The 19,245-nt window shown below is 41.4% G+C and overlaps 1 protein-coding gene and 1 non-coding gene across 3 annotated transcripts in view; one reads left to right on the plus strand and one right to left on the minus strand.

The window, feature by feature from the left end:
• Positions 1–2,522: 2,522 nt before the first annotated feature.
• SSR1 (signal sequence receptor subunit 1) overlaps positions 2,523–19,245 on the minus strand; it is a 35,829-nt gene continuing 19,106 nt past the window's right edge. The window contains exons 8-9 of one of the 2 annotated variants that reach the window (XM_024552291.4): positions 16,003–16,066; positions 2,523–3,315 (exon numbers count right to left, since the gene is read on the minus strand). In XM_024552291.4, coding sequence (XP_024408059.2) covers positions 3,291–3,315; positions 16,003–16,066 — 89 coding nt within the window. In that variant the 3' untranslated portion in view covers positions 2,523–3,290. Of the gene's footprint in view, positions 3,316–13,044; positions 16,067–19,245 lie in introns of those variants that run through there. The other variant, XM_024552292.3, reaches the window with a different exon arrangement.
• On the plus strand, positions 8,521–8,710 carry LOC112297659 (U2 spliceosomal RNA). The gene has a single exon (XR_002974070.1). It is a non-coding gene; the product is annotated as a U2 spliceosomal RNA (small nuclear RNA).

A 19,245-nucleotide genomic window follows, 5' to 3' on the forward strand; every position in this document is an offset into this window, starting at 1 on the left:
CCACACCCCTCACTCTGACTGTGGTAATGGTTATGGCAGGCTCGCAGACTAAGACACTTCCCTGGTTTGACTTTCTGGGTTATCTTTGGGTTAGAGAAGAAAATGGACTCTCACGAGCTCCTGCTTGTAAGGCACATGGCAGAGGGTCGGGCACTCAGCCAGCGCCCAACAAATGCTGGGGGTCGTTACGGCATTACTATTAATGGTTATCTTGATCTTCACAAGAGGAGAACACATGGCCCACGTTCCAAGGGCTGTGCCAGGTGAGGGTGAATCAAATCAACCGATCTGCTGGGCCAGCAGGGCCAGGCTCAGTAGGTAGAGTATGTGTCACACTGTCTTTCCCTCACATTTCATTAAAATTTCTTTATAGAACCAGAAAAACAAGAAAGCGAGTTTTGTCTTTGTGTTTTGAAAGTCAGGATATTCCCATGGCCTATAACTAGACAACCTGTGATTCAGGGTGAGGTGTTTGACTCAGAGTGCCTCGCTGAAGATGGATGTTAATGGTCTACTTGCTTATTTAAATGGCAGAGCCCCATGGGAAACAGAGGGAGGCAGAGAGAACAGGCTGTGTGGCCTGAGCAAAGTCACTTTGCATCTATGATGTGAAGGGATTTGACAGAGAAGCTCCTAGGGCCTTTTCCAGTCCTGTTTGATTCCTCTGACCAAAGAATACATTTGCTAAACTCCTATAACCTGGACTCTTCTGTCAACAACGAAACGATCTTTGGGAATTGTGCCACTTGTCAATTTAGTGCAGCTCCAAGGTTACCCTTTGTTGGCTGCTCTGAGAAAATGGATCTGGGCCCTTTAAATTTTTGTCCTTTGCTGGCTGGCACAATGCTAAATTCTGTCAGCAGAGGGCAGTGGAGACACTGAGAGAGGAGGGCTCCTGGTCTCACTCGGCAGGTTCTCCTGCCCCAGGCTCCTGCAGGGCAGTGGTCAGCAGCTCCCAGTCCTTCCTCTACAGACACACTTCCGTGAACAGTTTATCCCGGGAGCCTAGAAGCTGGATTTCCAGCAAGCCCCACCCACCTGTGTGGCACCACCAGCAACTTGTCAGATGGAGGGAGGGAGGGTGGGGGAAGAGAGAGAAACATAGACTGGCTGCCTCCTGGACATGCCAGAACCGGCCTGAACCCGCAACCTGGGTGTGTGCCCTGACGAGGAATCGAACCCACAAGCTTTTGGTCTATGGGACGATGCTCCAACCAACTAAGCCACACCAGCCAGGGCTCCCTGTTCTAATTAATTAGTGGTTTCCTCTCTCTTAATTGATCCTTGACTGGTACAGAACTGATACCATGAGCAGTCCTGGGAGACAAACCTGCAAAGCTGGGACTTGGGAATTGGTTTGGTTGTGCCTTTGGGCTTGAGCCCAAATGGCATGGTGGCAAGAACAGACTTGTCATTTCAAGTGGAGCCCAATTTTGTTGTGTGGGCTGCTCATAAATAAATGCCTCTGGACCTAGGCAGTGACCAGGTCCCAGGCGTGATGCCCTTTCAAGGAGCATCTGGGAATTTCACCTGTTACCTCAGAAAAACCAAAACCATTTTAGGTTGCAGGAACCTGGGCATTGCATGGATGCCTAGGTGGATATGGGGGGCCTCAGAGCAACAGGCCTCTGCAGGGTCTCGTGGGGGGCAGACAGCACAGCCCAAGCACGGATGCCAGGTGCCTCAGCAGGCACCACTGACAGCCTGGCCTAGGCATGCCAGGCAGATCAGCGAGCACTGGCATTTGTCACATGCCCCAGTGCCACACTTCTGTCAGAGGCTTTGAAACCTAGAATCTGTGTAAAGACAAGACGGACACATCTGGTCAAAGCTATATGTCCATTAAGTGTCTTGACTCCTGAGAGTCTCAGAAGACCCCTGCAGTCTGGCTGGATTCCTGGAAGTTTTTCTCAGATGAGTTTCCTTTCAATCAGCATCACCCCCTGGGAACTTACCAGCAAAACAAGTACCCAGGCCCCTCACCAGACCAGCTGACTCAGAATCTCAGGGGTGGGCCCAGCAGTCTGCGTGTCCAAAAGCCTTCCAGGGGATCCTGATGTGCGCTCAGTGGGACAGTCAGTCACTGGACACAGGAACTAACCCTGACGCTCCCACCTTCTGATCATTTAGTGGCTCCCTACCACGCAGCAGAGGCTCACCCCCCGCCCCCACAGTGAGTCTCCAACTTTAAATTCACTTGCAGAGTCTGTTGTAAAGTGCAGATTCCTGGGTCAGCGCCCTGAGATTCTGATGCATGTGGTTCACGGGCCGCATCTGAGATGTGGGTTCGTCGTGGGAACACACTGTGCACGTGTGTCCATCCATATCACCTACCAGCTGGGCAGTTACTGGCTGCTTCATGCCATCCCTCTTCCAGTCCTCACACACAGTGTGCCTTTGCTCCTGCTACTTTCTGGGTCCATAAAGCCCTTCTTGCCTTTACCTCCTTCTCTCTGCAGTATTACAGTTACAGGCCTGGCTAGAGTGAAGACAGGCACTGTCTGTGATTCCCCAGGGCCAGGCACTCAGCAAGAGATTCATACTTGTTGGTAGGCCTTTCAATTCAGTTTATTTCAGTCCAATTCAATGCAATGCAATGCAACGCAACTCAATTCATGTCAGAATTAAAGCCCTGGGGAGCCCTTTATGAGCACCCACTTGTGGAAACCAGGCCTCAGAGAGTGGAGGGAGGAAGGACCCCACTCACTGGTAAGGCATGATGACTTATATTCACATGAAGCATTATTCCTCAGGGCACCGAGCTCCTCCTCCAGAGGAGACCCAGTGATTGCTGCGGTTGCCCAGGGCTTTTTGAGGCCCCTCCCCACCCAGTTCACCGGGAACATTTCCTTAAGATGAAACTGGAAACTGCTAAGGTACCTGTTGCAACCATCATATCACAGGGGCTCATGAGCTCACCTCACCCACAGCTGTCTGTCTCCTGACCTCAGTCACCATCGACGTGATGGCATAAGAGCAAGCCGAACTGAATGCCCCACAGCTTATCTCCACCCACAAACAATGCACATCAGCTGTTGTTCATAAGCCACAAAGCCCTGGTCACACAGCCATTCCCGGTGATGACGTCTCAGCAGGAGCCAGTTGAGAATCTAGCCAAGTTGGATTGCTGCTGTCCTAAGTTTCACAAATAGCAAAACGGTGCAGAAAGGATGGCCAGGCTCCAGGAACCACACACGTCCAGGGGTTTTCCTGTGGCAGCCCTGGCTGAGCGCGCTGCCTGGGCACCTGGAGACCATGGGAGGGCAGAGCTGCAGAGAGGCCTGATGACATCAGTGCGTCTCCCTCCTCCTGCGTCTGAAACAACAAAGGGAGACAGTGATCCCCTGAGAGGCTCCGGGACCACCCATGATCACTTCCCTCCCAGCGTGGCACTATGAAAGACACTTCATGCTGCACTTACAAGACCAAGTATTTCACACGATTATCGGTTAACAACCAGAGAATCTCCTCTCACCCTGCTCCCTTCCTCTCATGAAGAAACAAATGGAAAACTCTAGGACTGGGGTTCTAAGTTTGTAAAATTAGTCCGCTCTGTGATTCCCAAAAGGAAGGATAAACACTGCACCTCTCTATTGGGATTTAGTCAGACTTTCATGCATTCATCGACAATCTGGCATAAAAAATCCAAGAATTTAGCCGTCTCCATGAATAAAGTAGGCAACACTGCAGACAAAGACTCATCTGGACAGATTCGGAGGGTTTTGCTTTGTAACTGAATCAGCTCCCAAATAGTCGCATTCTTTCATTCACTCAACAAATGTTTACTAAGCTGCCACGGGTGAGCGAGGTGTGGTCCTCGCTCCCATGGCACATCTGCAGAGTGGGGAAGGCGGGCACACCACCACCAGGATCCAGTCGGTCATTGTGAACTGTATCAGGCCCGTTATGGGAGCAGACACCTAACTTAAGTGTGGGTGATTGGGGTGGGGGTGCGGATCCTTACAAAGCCTCCTTCAAAGAGGTGACAGTAAAAATTGAAGAAAAACTCAGCAAGACCCCTCCTTTCCCAAGTCCCCAGTATCAACATCACAGTAAAGGGACAAGCCCGCCTATCAGGTGACTCTTGATTGGATGCACTGAAAAGGGTTTGAGTCAATTCCATGCTGTCCCTGCCCCGGAGCCATGTGAATCTAATCAGGAGCAAACAGCACACCAGCTCTGGCCGAGAGCAGAGCCTGTGCTCCTTAGGAATGCAGGGTCCTGGAAGGCTGAGGAAATGTCTCAAAGACTTCAGGGACATGCCAACTAAATGCAACACGTTGTCTGGGACTGGCTCCTGAACCAGGAAAAAATAGCTGTGAGGGCCATTACTGTGCTGGAGAAATTTGGCTGTAGCCTGTGGATTAGAAAACACTGCATTTGTGTGAAATTTGCTGATTTTGATAACTGTAATTTGGTTTTGTCAGAGACTATGTTCTTAGATGATCACTTGTGGTGTTTTCAGGGGAAAAGGGTCATAATGTCTGCAAGTCACTTGCAAATAGGTCAGAAAAAATGTGCGTGTATGTATATATGTGACAAAATGTCAGCGCCGATCTGGGTGAAGGTGAGGGGTGTAGGGAATTTCTTTGTACTATTTTGCAACTTTTGAATAAGTTTAAAATTGTATCAAAATTAAGGTGACCCCCAAGCAGCAGGTAGTCCCAAGGGGCAGGGACTCATTGCGGCCTCTCTAGGGGGAGGTTTAGCTGTGCAAGGGTGGGAAGAGGCAGCCACGTGGTGTGCGCAGGAACCGAGCAGTTCAGCTGGGACATGGGCTTAAAGCAGGGGCTGGGAGAGGTCGGGCTGGAAGGTTTGGCAGAGGCAGACAAGGGCGGGCTGGGCCTGTGACCTGCAGGCTGTGGGGACTGCTGAAAGGTTTGAGCAGAGGCGCAGCACGGGATGAGAAGGCCATCTTAAGGCGATCCCAGTGGCTTTGTCGGGGGTGGGTTTGAAAGGACAAGATGGCACAGGAGGCTGGGCCAAGCTCTCACAGCACTTGAGGCCACGGTGTACAAGGGCTGCTGCACTGTCAAGTGCTTCCTTTACGTGCAGGGGCTGAGCTAAGGGCTTCCCTGCATCCAGTATGAGGGCCAGCAGCAGGGCCCTGCCTCCGTGCCTGGGGGACAGAGGAGCTGGACTTAACAGACTCTAACAGGTAGGATGGAAGAGAACCTGTGAAAAAGGGATTTTCCTGTGGAAGTGATGGCACCAACCAAGAGAGTGACCTTCTCTTACTGAGAGAAAACAGTTTACGGGAAGAAGAGGTCCAGTCCCCACGTGGAGTTAGAGGGGCCTTTGTGACACCAGTGTTTGGCACATGTGTCTCAGGCTCCCAGGAGAGTCCAGGAGCCGTGGCAGAGCCAGTGGGCAGGACCCTTGGAGTAGGACTGCCTGTGTACAAACTCTGGGGGGCCTTACTCTCCTACTGGCTGGGACAGCACAGGCAAGTTGTTTATCGTTTGTGCTTCCAGTTCCTCAGCTGTAACCTGGGGGTACCAGAACTTAATTCGGGCAGGGCTGGTTGCTCAGAGAATGAAATGAGCACAAGTAAAATGCTTAGAAAAGCCCCCAGATTAGAGGAAGTGCTCAAAAGGGTCAACCACCACCACTACCACTCCCGGTTGGCCTCTCAGGCGTCCACAAGGGCAGGAAACAATTAGAAAGAGGCAAGTGCAGCAGCCCCACCCGCACAAGGAAAAGGCTAATCCAGCCCAGGCTCCCCACCACGGGCTGTGGTGCAGATGCGCCCAGCCGTGGGCTCCCCGGGGTGGGCACAGCAGGCCAGCTCCCTGTGGTGCAGACAGGCAGTGCCTTCAGACCCTGGGGAACGTTTTACAGGAGGGCTTTGTGAGAACCACTGTTGCTTATTAAAATGCAGATTATTGGTCACAGCTCTGGGCTAGAGTCAGAAGATCTGGGGATGGTGCCCAGATCTCTGCACTTCAAACATGGGTCCTTCTGCCCCTTGCCCCCCACCCCACTCTCCCTCATCTTATGGGTGATCAAGTTTCTGAATGCTGCCTCAGACTGAGAAATAATTGTTGAAGTAACGCATTTTGCAGGGAGAGAACTAATGGCAACTATTTTAATCCTGTATCTCAAATAATCATTTTGGACCGTTTAATTTATATAATTTAATGAAATATGTAAGATTTTGTGTGGCCAGACAATTACCACATGGAAGTTTATTTGGGTTCAAGAAAGAACAGTTGAGCTGTCCAGTAATGGAATGGGCCCCCTAACCAGGTGGAGGTATCCCTATGGGGGCCCTGTACAGGGCAAAATGCTGGACTCATTCTTAAGATTCTTTCCAACTCTAATATTATATGCGACTCCATTAAGTACAGAAAAAAAGAGGACCACACCTTTTAACAGAATATCAATTCTAGAAAAAAAACACTGATTTTTAGTTGACTGTCAAACTACCGTATTTTGCTGTATATAATGCGCACATACCATGGGCATAAAAACCCCATGTATAATGCACACAGAGACGTGGGCATGCACTTCACATGGCAACACTGGTATTTCTTATGCAATGAAGAAAAGAATATTCCTCAAAGTGAAATCAGGTTTTCCTAGGCTAGGCATTGAGATCAAGTATTTCTTTTTTTTTTTTTTATATGCAATAGTTTTAAAAATTCAATATAACACTTGATAGTTAGGACTTTATATTCACTGATTATCAATAATTAATCACTATTACCCACATTTTACAGATGAAGAAACAGGTTACGACCTGTTAGGTGACTTGCTAAGGTTATCTTGCAAGTAGGTGAGTCTTGATTCAAAAAGAGCTAATTCCAACAGCAATTAACCATCATACTATAACTGATGTCCAAAGAGTGAAACATTTGATTAAGTCATCCAAAATAAATATGATGGAGGGGGCCATTGGCTTTGTCTATCCTCTGAGACCATATTTCTCTCTCAGGAGACAAGATAAATCTAGAGGACACATCTTGAGTGTGGTTGGCTAGCTCTAAGGTGATCCACAGGGGGCCTTTTACAGCATTCATCTTTCTACTGACATGATCATTCAAATAACTTAAAAGCCCAAACCATTTCATTGGTGTCTTAGCAAAAGCAATATTTTTCACTTTGATGTCTACTTTTGGGGTGGGAGGTGGATCACAGGCATCGGCTGGTTGGAGTAAGTAGTACCTTCTTTCCAATCCTTTTGTTCCTTTCTGGCAATGCCAAGGGGCAGCACTGGGAATGAGTTCACTGCTATACCACTAATGAGCAGCAGAGGGCAGCAAAACACATTCATGCTGATTGTTACCAGGAGATACAGGGAACCACCACTATGCTTTTTAAATGCTTTCATATCATTTGGAGAATTCTTGCAGAATAATACTACAGGCTTAAAATGATGAAAATGAGCTTCTTTAGTTGTTTCAACTTGGTATAATTCGCTAAGCTTGTCATTATGCATTTAAGAGAGAAATATTTAAAGTTGTAATTCACTCACAATTCCAGAACTAACTTTTCATTTTGAAGCTCTGGCTGTTTCACTTCCTTTTCTAGAACTCACCTAAGGAACTGACTGCACACGAACCACACTTACAGCAGCTCCTGGGTGCTTGCTGGCCAGTTTCCCTGGTTTCATTTTGGTAAGCGCTTCCTAGTGGAGCTGCATGTAAAACCAAGGTGCCCCCTTCTGCATGAGCCAGCAAGGTTTGTGCATTATGTGCAGAGGAGACTTGGGATATGTGAGCCCAGAGCATGACAATTCAATTACAGAACTTCCATATCATGAGGCAGCAGGGTGAAGTATCGTGTGAAGGCTCTGGACAGACAGGCCTGTGTTCCAGTATCAGATTTGCCACTTGACAGAGTGACTTTCAGTTATTTAAATTGGGTCTTCAATTTCCTCATCTACAAAACAAGGATGTGTACCCACTTCACTGTATGGTTGTGATAATTAAATAATTCATATTGATCAAACATCTACCATGTGCCATGTACTGTTTTTAGAACTGGTGATCTGGTGACTTAAAATTATTGCTGTCATGAAGCTTACATTTCAAGATTGTGACAGGTAATGGAAGGACAAAGTCATTTCAGACAGCGGTGAGGGCATAAGGACAATAGGCAGAGTGGTGTGAAGCAGTCTTTAATGAGGTAAGCATGTCAGGGAAGGCTAGTGAACAAGCAAGGGATGATGTGGGGGCTGGGATGGGCAGAGGGACTCACTGCTGAGGCCAGGGCGGCGGGAAGGAAGTGGAGGAGAGGCTACAGGCAGGTAAGGACCAAGATCCCAGAGAGCCTATGGGTGATGGTGGGTGGAGACTCCAAGTTCACACAAGTGCAAGAGGAGGCCAGATGAGGGTTTCCAGCCAGACAGGGGCAGAGGGACCAGAAAGCAAAGGGTGGGACAGGAGTAGCAGCACTTAGCACATTGCCTGACACAAAACCAGCTGTAGTTAAAGGTGGCATATTAATTTTTTAAAATAACAGATGGAGTGGATCAGTGGATTGAGCACTGGCCTGCAAACTAAAATTAACAGATGGCTTGCTTCTCAGCCTTGGACTAACATCAAGTACAGCATCTGTTCTTATTAATTTAATATCTGATATACCCTCTATCTCAGGAGAATATATTAAATGGATTTTGGGAACTAGGAGATGGAATAGGACATTGCTCCATCCACTCCACACATCAATCTGGTAATGCGGTACGTCCAGGAATGATAACAACAACAACAACAACAACAGATGAAAAGCAAAGTTTGGATTCCTTTAAAGAAAAAATAATTTCAAGTATTTTCCGGCAATAATCTACCTTGATTTTCTTTGAATATGCAGTAATAAGACACTCAAGTTTTAAAAATGGGCTCATTTTCTTTTTGCGTTACAGAAAAGCTGCCCACAAGCACCATGACTATCACACTCGTTGTAAAAGGCTCAGATAAATTTAATATTTATATTTACTTCTTCTGTTATAAAATATATGTACATTACAAACACTTTAAAGCAGAAAAAAATCCACTACCTCACCACAAAAACTGCTTTAGCATTTTGTATTATTTCTTTTCAGATTTTGGACAAATCTAAAATTTACTTAATCCCGAGCACCTCAAGCATTGTAAAGAATCTATTTACATGATGGTTCTTGCTGTCCTAATTAAATACTTTTGATTCTTCCTATTTCCCTTTCAGCAGAAAACTGAGAACATCACATAGTTCCAAAGACTAAATCTCCAGTTTTCACAGATCTTAATCAAGTTCCTTTTTCTAACTCAGTTCTAAAACCTTGTAAAGAAGTATCTAGGCACTACTGACTCACTGACGCACAGAAGAGGAAGTTACACCAGAGACCCACCTCTGCTCACTTGAAAATGTGGAAATGGTCAGAGCATTCGGTCTCCACGATTACTGGGAGCCCAAACTCTCGTTCCGTGTCTTATGACCGTCACCTGAAAAGTCAACTAGCTGACAGCCGAGAGCACATGTAAAATCACCTGAACGATTGTTATTAAATAAATAACAAGACTTTGTAATTTAAAATACCTAAATCTCATACGCAGAAAATATGTGAAGCTTTTTACAAATTCCAGGGGATAATTAGACTATTTTAGTTTTTTTCTTTTTTTGCTTAGTGTTGTAGATTTCCTTTGTGCTTCTCATCTTTAAGATGTAGAAGGAAAAAAAAAAGACCCAACTATAATATGCGCTGGCACTTTAGGAAACATTTTGTACTGCACACAAATAATTTGAAGATCACCTTTAATTAAAGGCTGTTTAAATAAAAAAGATGCATTTGCCAGGACAGCAGACCAGTTTAAGTGTTAGGTCAGACTGATGCAAGTAACCAAGGAAAAAAGGTTCTCTTGGGTTTACCACACTGTGATTTCCACATACTTCTTCAGTAGGGACATTTCTTAAAGCTACACAAGTTTTACGGATTCATTCCGTCACTTTCACTAGCTGGGTAATATTCTCAGTCAACAGATAAAACCTCATACTGCACAAGTTTTGTCATAAGCAGCCTGATGAAAACACACTGCTAGAAACCACAGTTTGAGTGTGCAAGCATTAGAATTAAAATAGCAAACCCAAGACCTGAAGATTTTAGGAAAATATATAAAAAGATAAATTTTGAACCAGAGGTATATTGCCTATACTGAATGACTTTGGTTTTTTAAAAAGATTTTATTTATTTATTTTTAGAGAGAGGGGAAGGGAAGGAAGAGGAGGAAAAGAAACATTGAAGTGTGAGAGATACATTAATTGGTTGCCTCTCACACACCCCCAATTGGGGACCTCGCCCATAACCCAGGCATGTGCCCCGACTGGGAAACGAACCAGCGACCTTTCAGTTCACAGGCCAGCACTCAATCCACTGAGCCACACCAGCCAGAGCTCATTTCAGTTTTTTTTTAAAGTTCTTAGGTTGTTAGATTTTGAAAAGGCATAACTGAAATCTAATTCATAGCAAAGCTAACGTTGGTAAGAATTTATTAAATTCTTACATGTAAGTTATCATACTTGGGAGTCTTAAGATTTAATGCTGGTTAAATGGGAGAGTCTCATTAGTTAAGAATGAAGAAGTTAGACTGGGGAGGCCTATGGAAGGAATAAACACCTGTGACTTGTTGGTCTGGGGTTAGTCTCCTCGAGGCTGTTTCAACCTGGGTAAGGGGTTATCTAGGGTAGTTGTGAGAATTCAATGAAAATGCATGTGGAAGAGCAGAGCAGAGGCCTGATACACAGAGGCTCAATCTAAATACTATTGACTGAAGTATTTCTCAGTGCTTTCTAAAATGCCACAACGTGAATGGGATGGGTGACCAGACAAACGGATTTCTGAGAAAAAATACGTAAGACTGATTCTCTTTGGGTGGCTTACAGTCTGAAGTCGAAAGAAATTCTAAGTTCCAAAAATGGAAATACTGGAACACATGCAGCCTCTTGTTCTGCAAAAGATAACTGTCAATTGGGTGTGCAGGTTCTAACAAAGTTATTACAACAGCAGCAAAAACTCCCTGTGGTAGCCCTATTACTATGGTTCTGGTTCATTATTAAACCCACAGAACCAGCCACACTACATGTCCATCTTAAAACTTACACTTTAGTTAAAAAAGAATACTGTTTAACTTTTCTATTCAATAGAATTTAACTATCACTCCATGTCAAAGTCAAAAAAGTACCACATACACTTTCCCCTCACATGCTTCACAGAATGTTACCACAATACGGGGCTTCACAAGAGCAGCAGCAATCACTCGCACGGCTTCCTACGTCCTGGACAGCGTTGTAAGCACCCAAAACTAAAGCCCAGTGAGGTTATTCACCTCCAACTAAGAGAAGGGAGCTGGGATTTTGAACCCAGGCAGCCTGACGCGAGTCCATTCTATATCCTAGTTCATTTTTCTGTTGCTGAATAAACTAGATTTAAGGAAGAATCACCTAACATTGTATTAGTTAAGGGTATATAGGTAACAGAATCAGACAATTTGGAAGTGACACTTCAAGTATCTCTTAATTTAAAAAGCACACACCAAGACTCCAGAGACAAGCTGCCGTCTGAAGGTCACACCATGGGTAGAGGCCCGGGCTGACCACATCCTAATCCCCACGCTAAGTACACTCTATCGTCTCTCTTCGTGCAACCTCACAGAACTACCAATGCGCTCGGGTTAGCACTAGAAATACTTCTGCACATTCGCGTGGACGAATGGCCTATGAAAACTGGCCCACATCCTCTTGTTCTTTCTCTGAAACCTATGATAGGTTTCTGCCTGGAAATTATGACCTAGAAGCTGGGAATAAGAAGCAAACAAGATAAAAAGCTCACGGTCCAACAGAGGGGGATAGATATGCCAACAAGATGATAGATTGCCACAGGTGCCCCAACAGAAATCTATGTAAGGGACAGCAGGGAAATAAAAAAAGCCCTAGTCAAATCATCTTTGGCTATGATTTATCAACTTAACCTATAATCCCAGTTCTAGCAATGTCTGGTCGTATAACCTGAAGAACAGGTACTTCACTCCCATCTCTAATGTGAGGATGAATTCTTCAACCCATTACAACTTGCAAATACAATCAAACTAGGAAACCTATTTTGAAGAAAATGTTTTAAAAGACTATGATTTTATTAATCAAGGGGACATTTAAAGAGATGTGTCATTGTTAGAGATTATCTAGGGTATTGTGGGTAATTATCATATAAAAATGCAGTATCAAATTCCCCAAAATTACATATACATACCATAAACACACACAAATCAATTTATAACAAAGAAGATTCTTTGGAGTTTAATTGTGCTCTGGAATTGAGTGGCATTTGCACACCTCTGTACGGTGCAGCCAGTGTGTACATACAGCATATTCCGTACTGGGATTGTATGGACTTTGATTGCTGGATTCTGGAAAACCAAGTACCTGGAAGCTGCCCAAATGCTTGGCTTTATAAAACTTTCATTAAAAAAAAAATTCCATCTTAAACATTGTGCAGGAGAAAGAACATTTGAGTTTTAGAAAAAGACAGCTCTGAATCCATATGCAATGCATAACCTTGAGCAACCTACTTAAACTCAAAAGGTTTTGCTTTTTTCCACCTATAAAATGAGAACAGTACCACTTTCCCTCAGTGAACTGTTGTGAAGGTTTATGAGATGAATGAAGTTCCAACAGGAAAACAGTGCATGGCTGATGTTTAAGAAATGAATTCCTTTCCTACTGCCTTAAAAAAGGGCAGATAAACCTTATTACTAAATAATCCCTAAATCCAAAAAAAGAAAAGTTGCAGACCTTTAGGTTACATAATTAGTTACTATAGAAGTCTAGGTTTTTATATAAATAAAAAAGGATAAAATCATGCAAATACTAATTAGTAAAGTACATAAGAGTCCTATAAAAACCATTATTTAGCTTTGCAAGTTAGTTCTTCAGTTTTGTTTATCCCTAACATCCTCTAATGATGTTCTTATAAACAGATAAGCTTAACAACAAAACCTAACATTCCACTTACACTGGTGTAAGCTTGCTCTTCAGTAAGCTGGAGATATAGTTCAAAAAAAGGGAAGGATATTATTTAATAAAATCAGAAGAAATTTATTAATTTTACAGCTATAAATGGTGCTGTCCCAAACTGTGGTAAATTACTTCAAGTGTATCAGAAGTGTTTTAAAATTTAAGCCAACATTTAATTTTGTAACTAAAATAAAGACTGAAAAATCAAGGGTGTACCCTATCAAAATCTTGGTGAGAGACAATTGCTAAGTTTATGGTTAAAAAAAAAATCGTTATTTAAATGCACTAAACATGTAAATGTTCCTTCATTCCAAGGGTATGGATATCATTGTACAACAAAAGCTAAATGCTATGTAAGAGCCTTGTATATTATATTACATTTATCTACTACTGTAGTTCCAAAATAACTCAAGTCATTAAATGAAAGTTTTGGCATCACCCTACCATTTACTTCTCCCGAACAGAGCCAAAATACAATTCCAGGCTGATGCATTGCAAATACACCTTTAAGGCAGTAACTTTTAAAAATATGTTTAAGAGCTAAATTTGCCTTTTTCTGTCAATGTCACCATTTTATGAAGCTTATATAGAATTAAAAACACCACTAACATCAAGTCAAGGCTCCTCCTGATCTGTTGTCCACAGGCTTCTACCTTGTAGGTCCCATTTCCCTCCTCACCCCCTCCAAGCATCTTAGATCGCAGAAACAGTTTTAAAAGACACTTGCTATTGAAATCCATGAAATGAATGATGAAGCTATACAACCAAAGCAAGATCCACGCTTTATAAACACATACTCTCACGTCTGAATTGGTACACAAGATTCTTAGTTCATTTACAGATTCTGAAACCAAGTTGTTCAAAAGGTTAATTCTAAAACCATGGTCCATGTAACAAATATATCAAAACAAACAAAAACTTCATTCAAATATTTACATTTAGAAATTAGGCTACTTATTAAGTGTGCTTGAACAAACCATGTGTGGAATTGAATTCCATTTACTATGGAGTTAGTTTCTGCTAAACACTTACTGACATTAGAGAAGACCCCTGGCATCTTATTTTTCAAGTGTTCCCAATCTATGCTTAAAAAAAAAAAAAGACAAATAATTGCTGAGGCACTAACTTGAACCTCAGAAGTGGAAGGACTCGTATGTAGGGCAAATTACTTGAGAGTCAGAGGGCTGGCACCTGTAACTCAGTGTGGCTTTGCCATTGCCTCAGTACCACCAGGTATTCAATAAAATTCTCTAGAGGTCACTGAGATTTTTCAATTACATCTCACTGCATTATGTTCTAGTAGTTTAACAATCTTAGAATTTCACAAAAATATTTGGGCATATATTCCTTGGGAAGGTGGAGGGGTCTCCTTATTATATTAGACAAAAAACCATGCAGTTTCTTAGAGCTCATAGAGCTTTTTCAAAATAAACTACTGATCGTACAGCCCAATTAAAAACTCCAACACTTTATATTACAGGTATAGAAAGTTTATAGTTCAGCAATGCCAACATACATAATTTGACACCTTCACCCCTACTTGCAATGCCATTAGTATCTACACAATGACTTCTATTTTATTGTCACTGACTTTGGCTCAGATGGTTTAAATACTTAAACAATTTGGAAAATTTTTGTGTGTATTTTGCTGTTTTTGTGTGGGCATGGGTGGAGAGGATCATAATGAAGAGTATTCAGTTCACTATAACAGAGACAACCAGGAATTTAACAGCCACTAAAATCTCACTTACCATTTTCTTACAAAATATGTGTGGAAGAATATGGCTTAAAGACAGAGGGAAAAAGCCTCTTATTTGCTCATACTATTGTACTTTACCCTTTATTCAGTCTGACAGTAATGCCAAACTTAATTTACTATCTAGGACAAGACTAACTCTCTAAGAGGATTTTATGAAATCCAATTTATTTTGGTTCTTAGATATTGAGTGCTTAAAATTTTGGAATTGTTCAGATTAACTAAAAAAAGGTTGTATCAACAACCAAAATCCTCAAAGGATTAGATAAAAAAACAACTGGTTAACCATTTAAAAAATACCCAACAATGTTTTTTAACAGGCTAGAATTAGTTGACATATATCTCTGCCCCTGTATTGACTTTTTACTTAATCTATAGCCAAGGCAGCATTTCTTAAGCAAAATGCTTCATTAAGAAGACAAAATATCTCTAAAAAACAAATTAAAAAAACAAACAAAAAACCCATAAGTAAGTCTAAAATCATTCCAAGGCTATCCCTTGGGTAAGAAATAGAACAACAATGGACAAAACAATTCAGTTTCCACAAACATACCATTTTCTTTTTGATTAAAAAAAAAGTGTGGTTGATTTGATACATATCAAAATCAGAAGAATTTTCATGTTTCACAATTTTGTTTCTAGAGATCCTCAAATCTCTTGAACTTATTTGGGAAATGTTCTGAAGGTGCATATTATAGTAAACAGCAGCAAAATACCAAAACAACTCTATTGCTAAAAAGCAGCTGCTCCTGCTTGTGCCTTTAGAATACTAGTTGTAAGACAGCAACAATAACAACCAATGCTAATTTGTGCCATCAATTGGGATTCTAAGGAAGAAACAAATTGTTTTCTTTAGATAGTCCAAAGTGGGACATATACAGTCATGCTGGGCAAATACTGACTTTTGGGAGAAAATACCAGAGAATGTTAACAAGAAAGAGACAAGAGCATTATATTCAGTATTCTAAAGGCATGCTTCAGGTAGTTCAACAATGATTCTGGTAACACCAACTGCTCACATACATACACACGCACACACATAGATTTTAATGGTTTTAAAAAAAAATTTGTTACTTTAGAAAAATGAATGCAGTGCACTTTCAACAATATTATCGCCACAGACTCTGATTGCTCAGTCCACACATAAGTAGTAGTTGCCTTCTATGGTGATATGGCTTCTCTGCACTAATTCCCATCAGGCCGAAAAACATTAGGGCAGGTTAAGTAAAGACTGAATTGTTGCACAAAGGAACATTTACTCATCAGATCCCACTGATCTCTTCTGTGCCCGTTTCCTGGGCAACCTTCTTGGTGAAGCTTTATCTGGAAGAAAAGAGAAAGTTTTAACTTGCCTATTATAGGTATGTTAAATTCAAAAGACATTTTAAAAAGCATTTCCCTTCAACTTTAAAATTAAGTTCAAAAAACAATACACATACCATCTAATAATAAGTGCCTCTTATCTAGTTTAGGTATTTTAACAACCCTTTAAAATAATCCTTCAAGAGGTAACAACTAAAATGAGACCTTTTGCAATTAGGCTGGGAAAAGAGCTACTCTTAGTTATTGTAATGTTGAAGCTACCATGCAAAACCTTCTTGAACTCTACAACTGAACATGATTATGCATGCATAAGTAAACACTTTAGAAACAGAGTAAAGGGTATGAAACTTGCAGCTCAAAAAACTTATATTGGTTACAAAATTAAGACAGAATTACAAATGCAGCCGTGTAGTCTGCCTAATATTGGCAATTTCATAAATTACCTGCAGAAAGAAGGACAAAGGAAATGAGGCAGTTGATTATTAATACTAAAACCATCCTACACACACAAACATTATTATTTTTTAACTTTTTTCTCTTTATAGCTTATGTTAAGAGTCTTAGTGGGGGCATCTGCCAAACAAAAAATAAATTGGTGAGTTCCTTCTATTTCCATGCAGTAAAAGAAGTCATCTCGCCTAGAACTGACCATAGGATCATTTTTCGGATAATGATAGCTTACAGCTTTCATCTGATTTACTACTACTGCCTTCATACAGTTGACCAATTTCCAAATAATTCTTAAACAATATGCTGAATGTAATTTTTGAGGATTCAAAAAGTATTTTAGAATCTAGTGGCCGTCTGTATGAATATAGCTGAAGTAGCGATTACTTCCAATAATTTCAACCACCTACAGCTGGTTTTAAAATATGGGAATATGTGGGAAAAAACCTTCATCACCCGCCTGTCTAGCATATCAAAGTTAGGAAGCAGACAAATGAGAAACAGAGCATTCTGGAGTCACTGAGCTTTTGGGAAAATGTCTCCAATATCTCAATAGCCCAGAAAGCAGCATTTATTCCAGCAAAGAACAAGGTGTATAATGTTGCTTTTCAGCCCAATTCCCCACTTACCACCACCACCCCAAAGCCTAAAAACCCTTAGAAATGAATTAACTGTAGTAAAATCACAACTCACTAAAACTCTCTTCATTTTTAGATGACCAAGGCAAAATCTTAGTGAAACTTTGAAGAAAAAACTTAGTAGTAGTAGATTCAAATAGTTTCTAACTACCCTTTCTTTGTTTACATTCTGATGAGTGAGACAGAAATGAGAAAAGCTCTTGACAAATACTGGCCTCTTATATAGCCTTCTCTTCACACCACCCCTCTCCAAAAGTAAGTTAATTCCTCAAAGCACCTTCCAGACACACCTCCTCCTCCAAGATCTTCAAAGTTTCTCTGGTTTTCTCCATTCTGTCCTCAAATATGCAAAGTACATGTCTTATCCAAAAGAAATAGCTAGTTTTCCTAAATTACCTGCCATTTGGCTTAACCCCTTTACCTAGGAAAACAATGTTCTAAGAAAGTGGTTCTCAAAGTGTGGTCTGTCTGAACCCGCAGCCTCTAAATCCCTTTGAAATGCAAAGCTTTAGCTCCTACCTCAGAACTACTCAGTTGGAAACCCTAGCAGTCCAGGTGATTCTGGTGAATGCTAAAGTTTAAGACCTGCTGCTCTAAGCAATCAAGTATAAGAGAAAAAACAAGCACACAAAACTAAGTAAAAATACTGTTAAAGTTGAACTGAAAATATCAATATGATTTTGTGATTTGAAAAATATGAATATGTATTTTCTATCTCAGTTCATAGAATGGGCCTAGAAACAATGTCACCCATTATTAATGACATCTCTCCAAAAATAAATAAATAAAATCTAAAAAAAAAAAAGAGAAAAATATAGCTAAACACACCAATTCTATGAAAATCCAAGTTTAGAGGTTATAATTTTAAAAAAGGAGAAAAATTTTTTAAAAACCTCACTTGTCAACATTTGGGGGCCTCCTTACTTTGAAAATTAGATAATAAATGGAAGAATTTAGCATTCATCCTTTTTTCAGTAGAAACTGTGTTTTAGGGTAACCAAAGTTTCTGTTGATGAGGAAAGCTCTACCAATGTTTCTTCCTTACTTTTGCTCTGAAAAACAATGAAAAAATGTCCTCAGGTGAGGGAAAGAAAAGAAAAAGAAAAAAAATGGCAGGGCTCTGGATAGTGTGGCTCAGTTGGTTAGAGTGTCATTCCATATACCTAAAGGTGGGTTTGATTCCCAGTCCCATGCCTGGGTTGTGGGTTTACCCTCCAATCAGGGTGGGTTTGAGAGGCAACCTATCATTTTTTCTCTTTCTGCATCTATGTTTCTCTCCCTCTCTCCCTTCCCCTCTTTCTAAAAAATCAATTAGCACATCCTCCAGTGAGTATTTTTTAAAAATCTTTAAAAAAAAAGGCAGTTAGTAAAAATCAAAGAAATTTCAATTGAAAATCATCACAATCTCTGGAACACTGATTCATGTGAGCATTACCAACTAGTGAATGGTTTAGAGAGCTGGACATCTGTGTAATGCCAAATTAACACCCCACAATAACTTTTGGCTGAAAGCAGAAAGAACTCATCTTTCCTGTCACATGGAAACATGTGGCTACTACCCTAATCTAGTGCTCAATTTAGCATCCCTAATGATGGGACATGATACTTGATGTGATACAGGAAGAAATACTTATGAGCTATGAAGTATGCCAGAGATTTCCAACCTGTGTGCCTCAAGAATTTTTAAAGCATGCAATAACTAACTATTTAGTCCAGGACGCTGACCCCTTTTCCTTAGCTTAGCAAATAAAAAATGTCAACAGCCATCACAATTGCCATCTGGTGTGAATGAATCAAAATTTTACCTATTTTTTTCTTGTCAGATTAGGAAAAAAATATTTTTTAGTGTGCCACAGAATTTTAGTAATTAGTTTACCTGTCATGAGATGAAAAAGGTTGAAAATAACTGAGGTATTCTATTAGCTAAAAAGATCAATTTAAGTCTAATCAAGCCTATAGATTTATCTTCCAGGTTAAGTAACTTTTAGCTGAAGATACCAGGAAAAAAGACAAATGTGGCAGGTTGGACTTTTTAGAGCCTTAGTACTCAGTGTGATCAGTGGGTCACCTGGAAACTGATTAGAAATACCAACG

Source organism: Desmodus rotundus, chromosome 3, assembly GCF_022682495.2.
Source record: "Desmodus rotundus isolate HL8 chromosome 3, HLdesRot8A.1, whole genome shotgun sequence".
Lineage (NCBI taxonomy): Eukaryota > Metazoa > Chordata > Mammalia > Chiroptera > Phyllostomidae > Desmodus > Desmodus rotundus.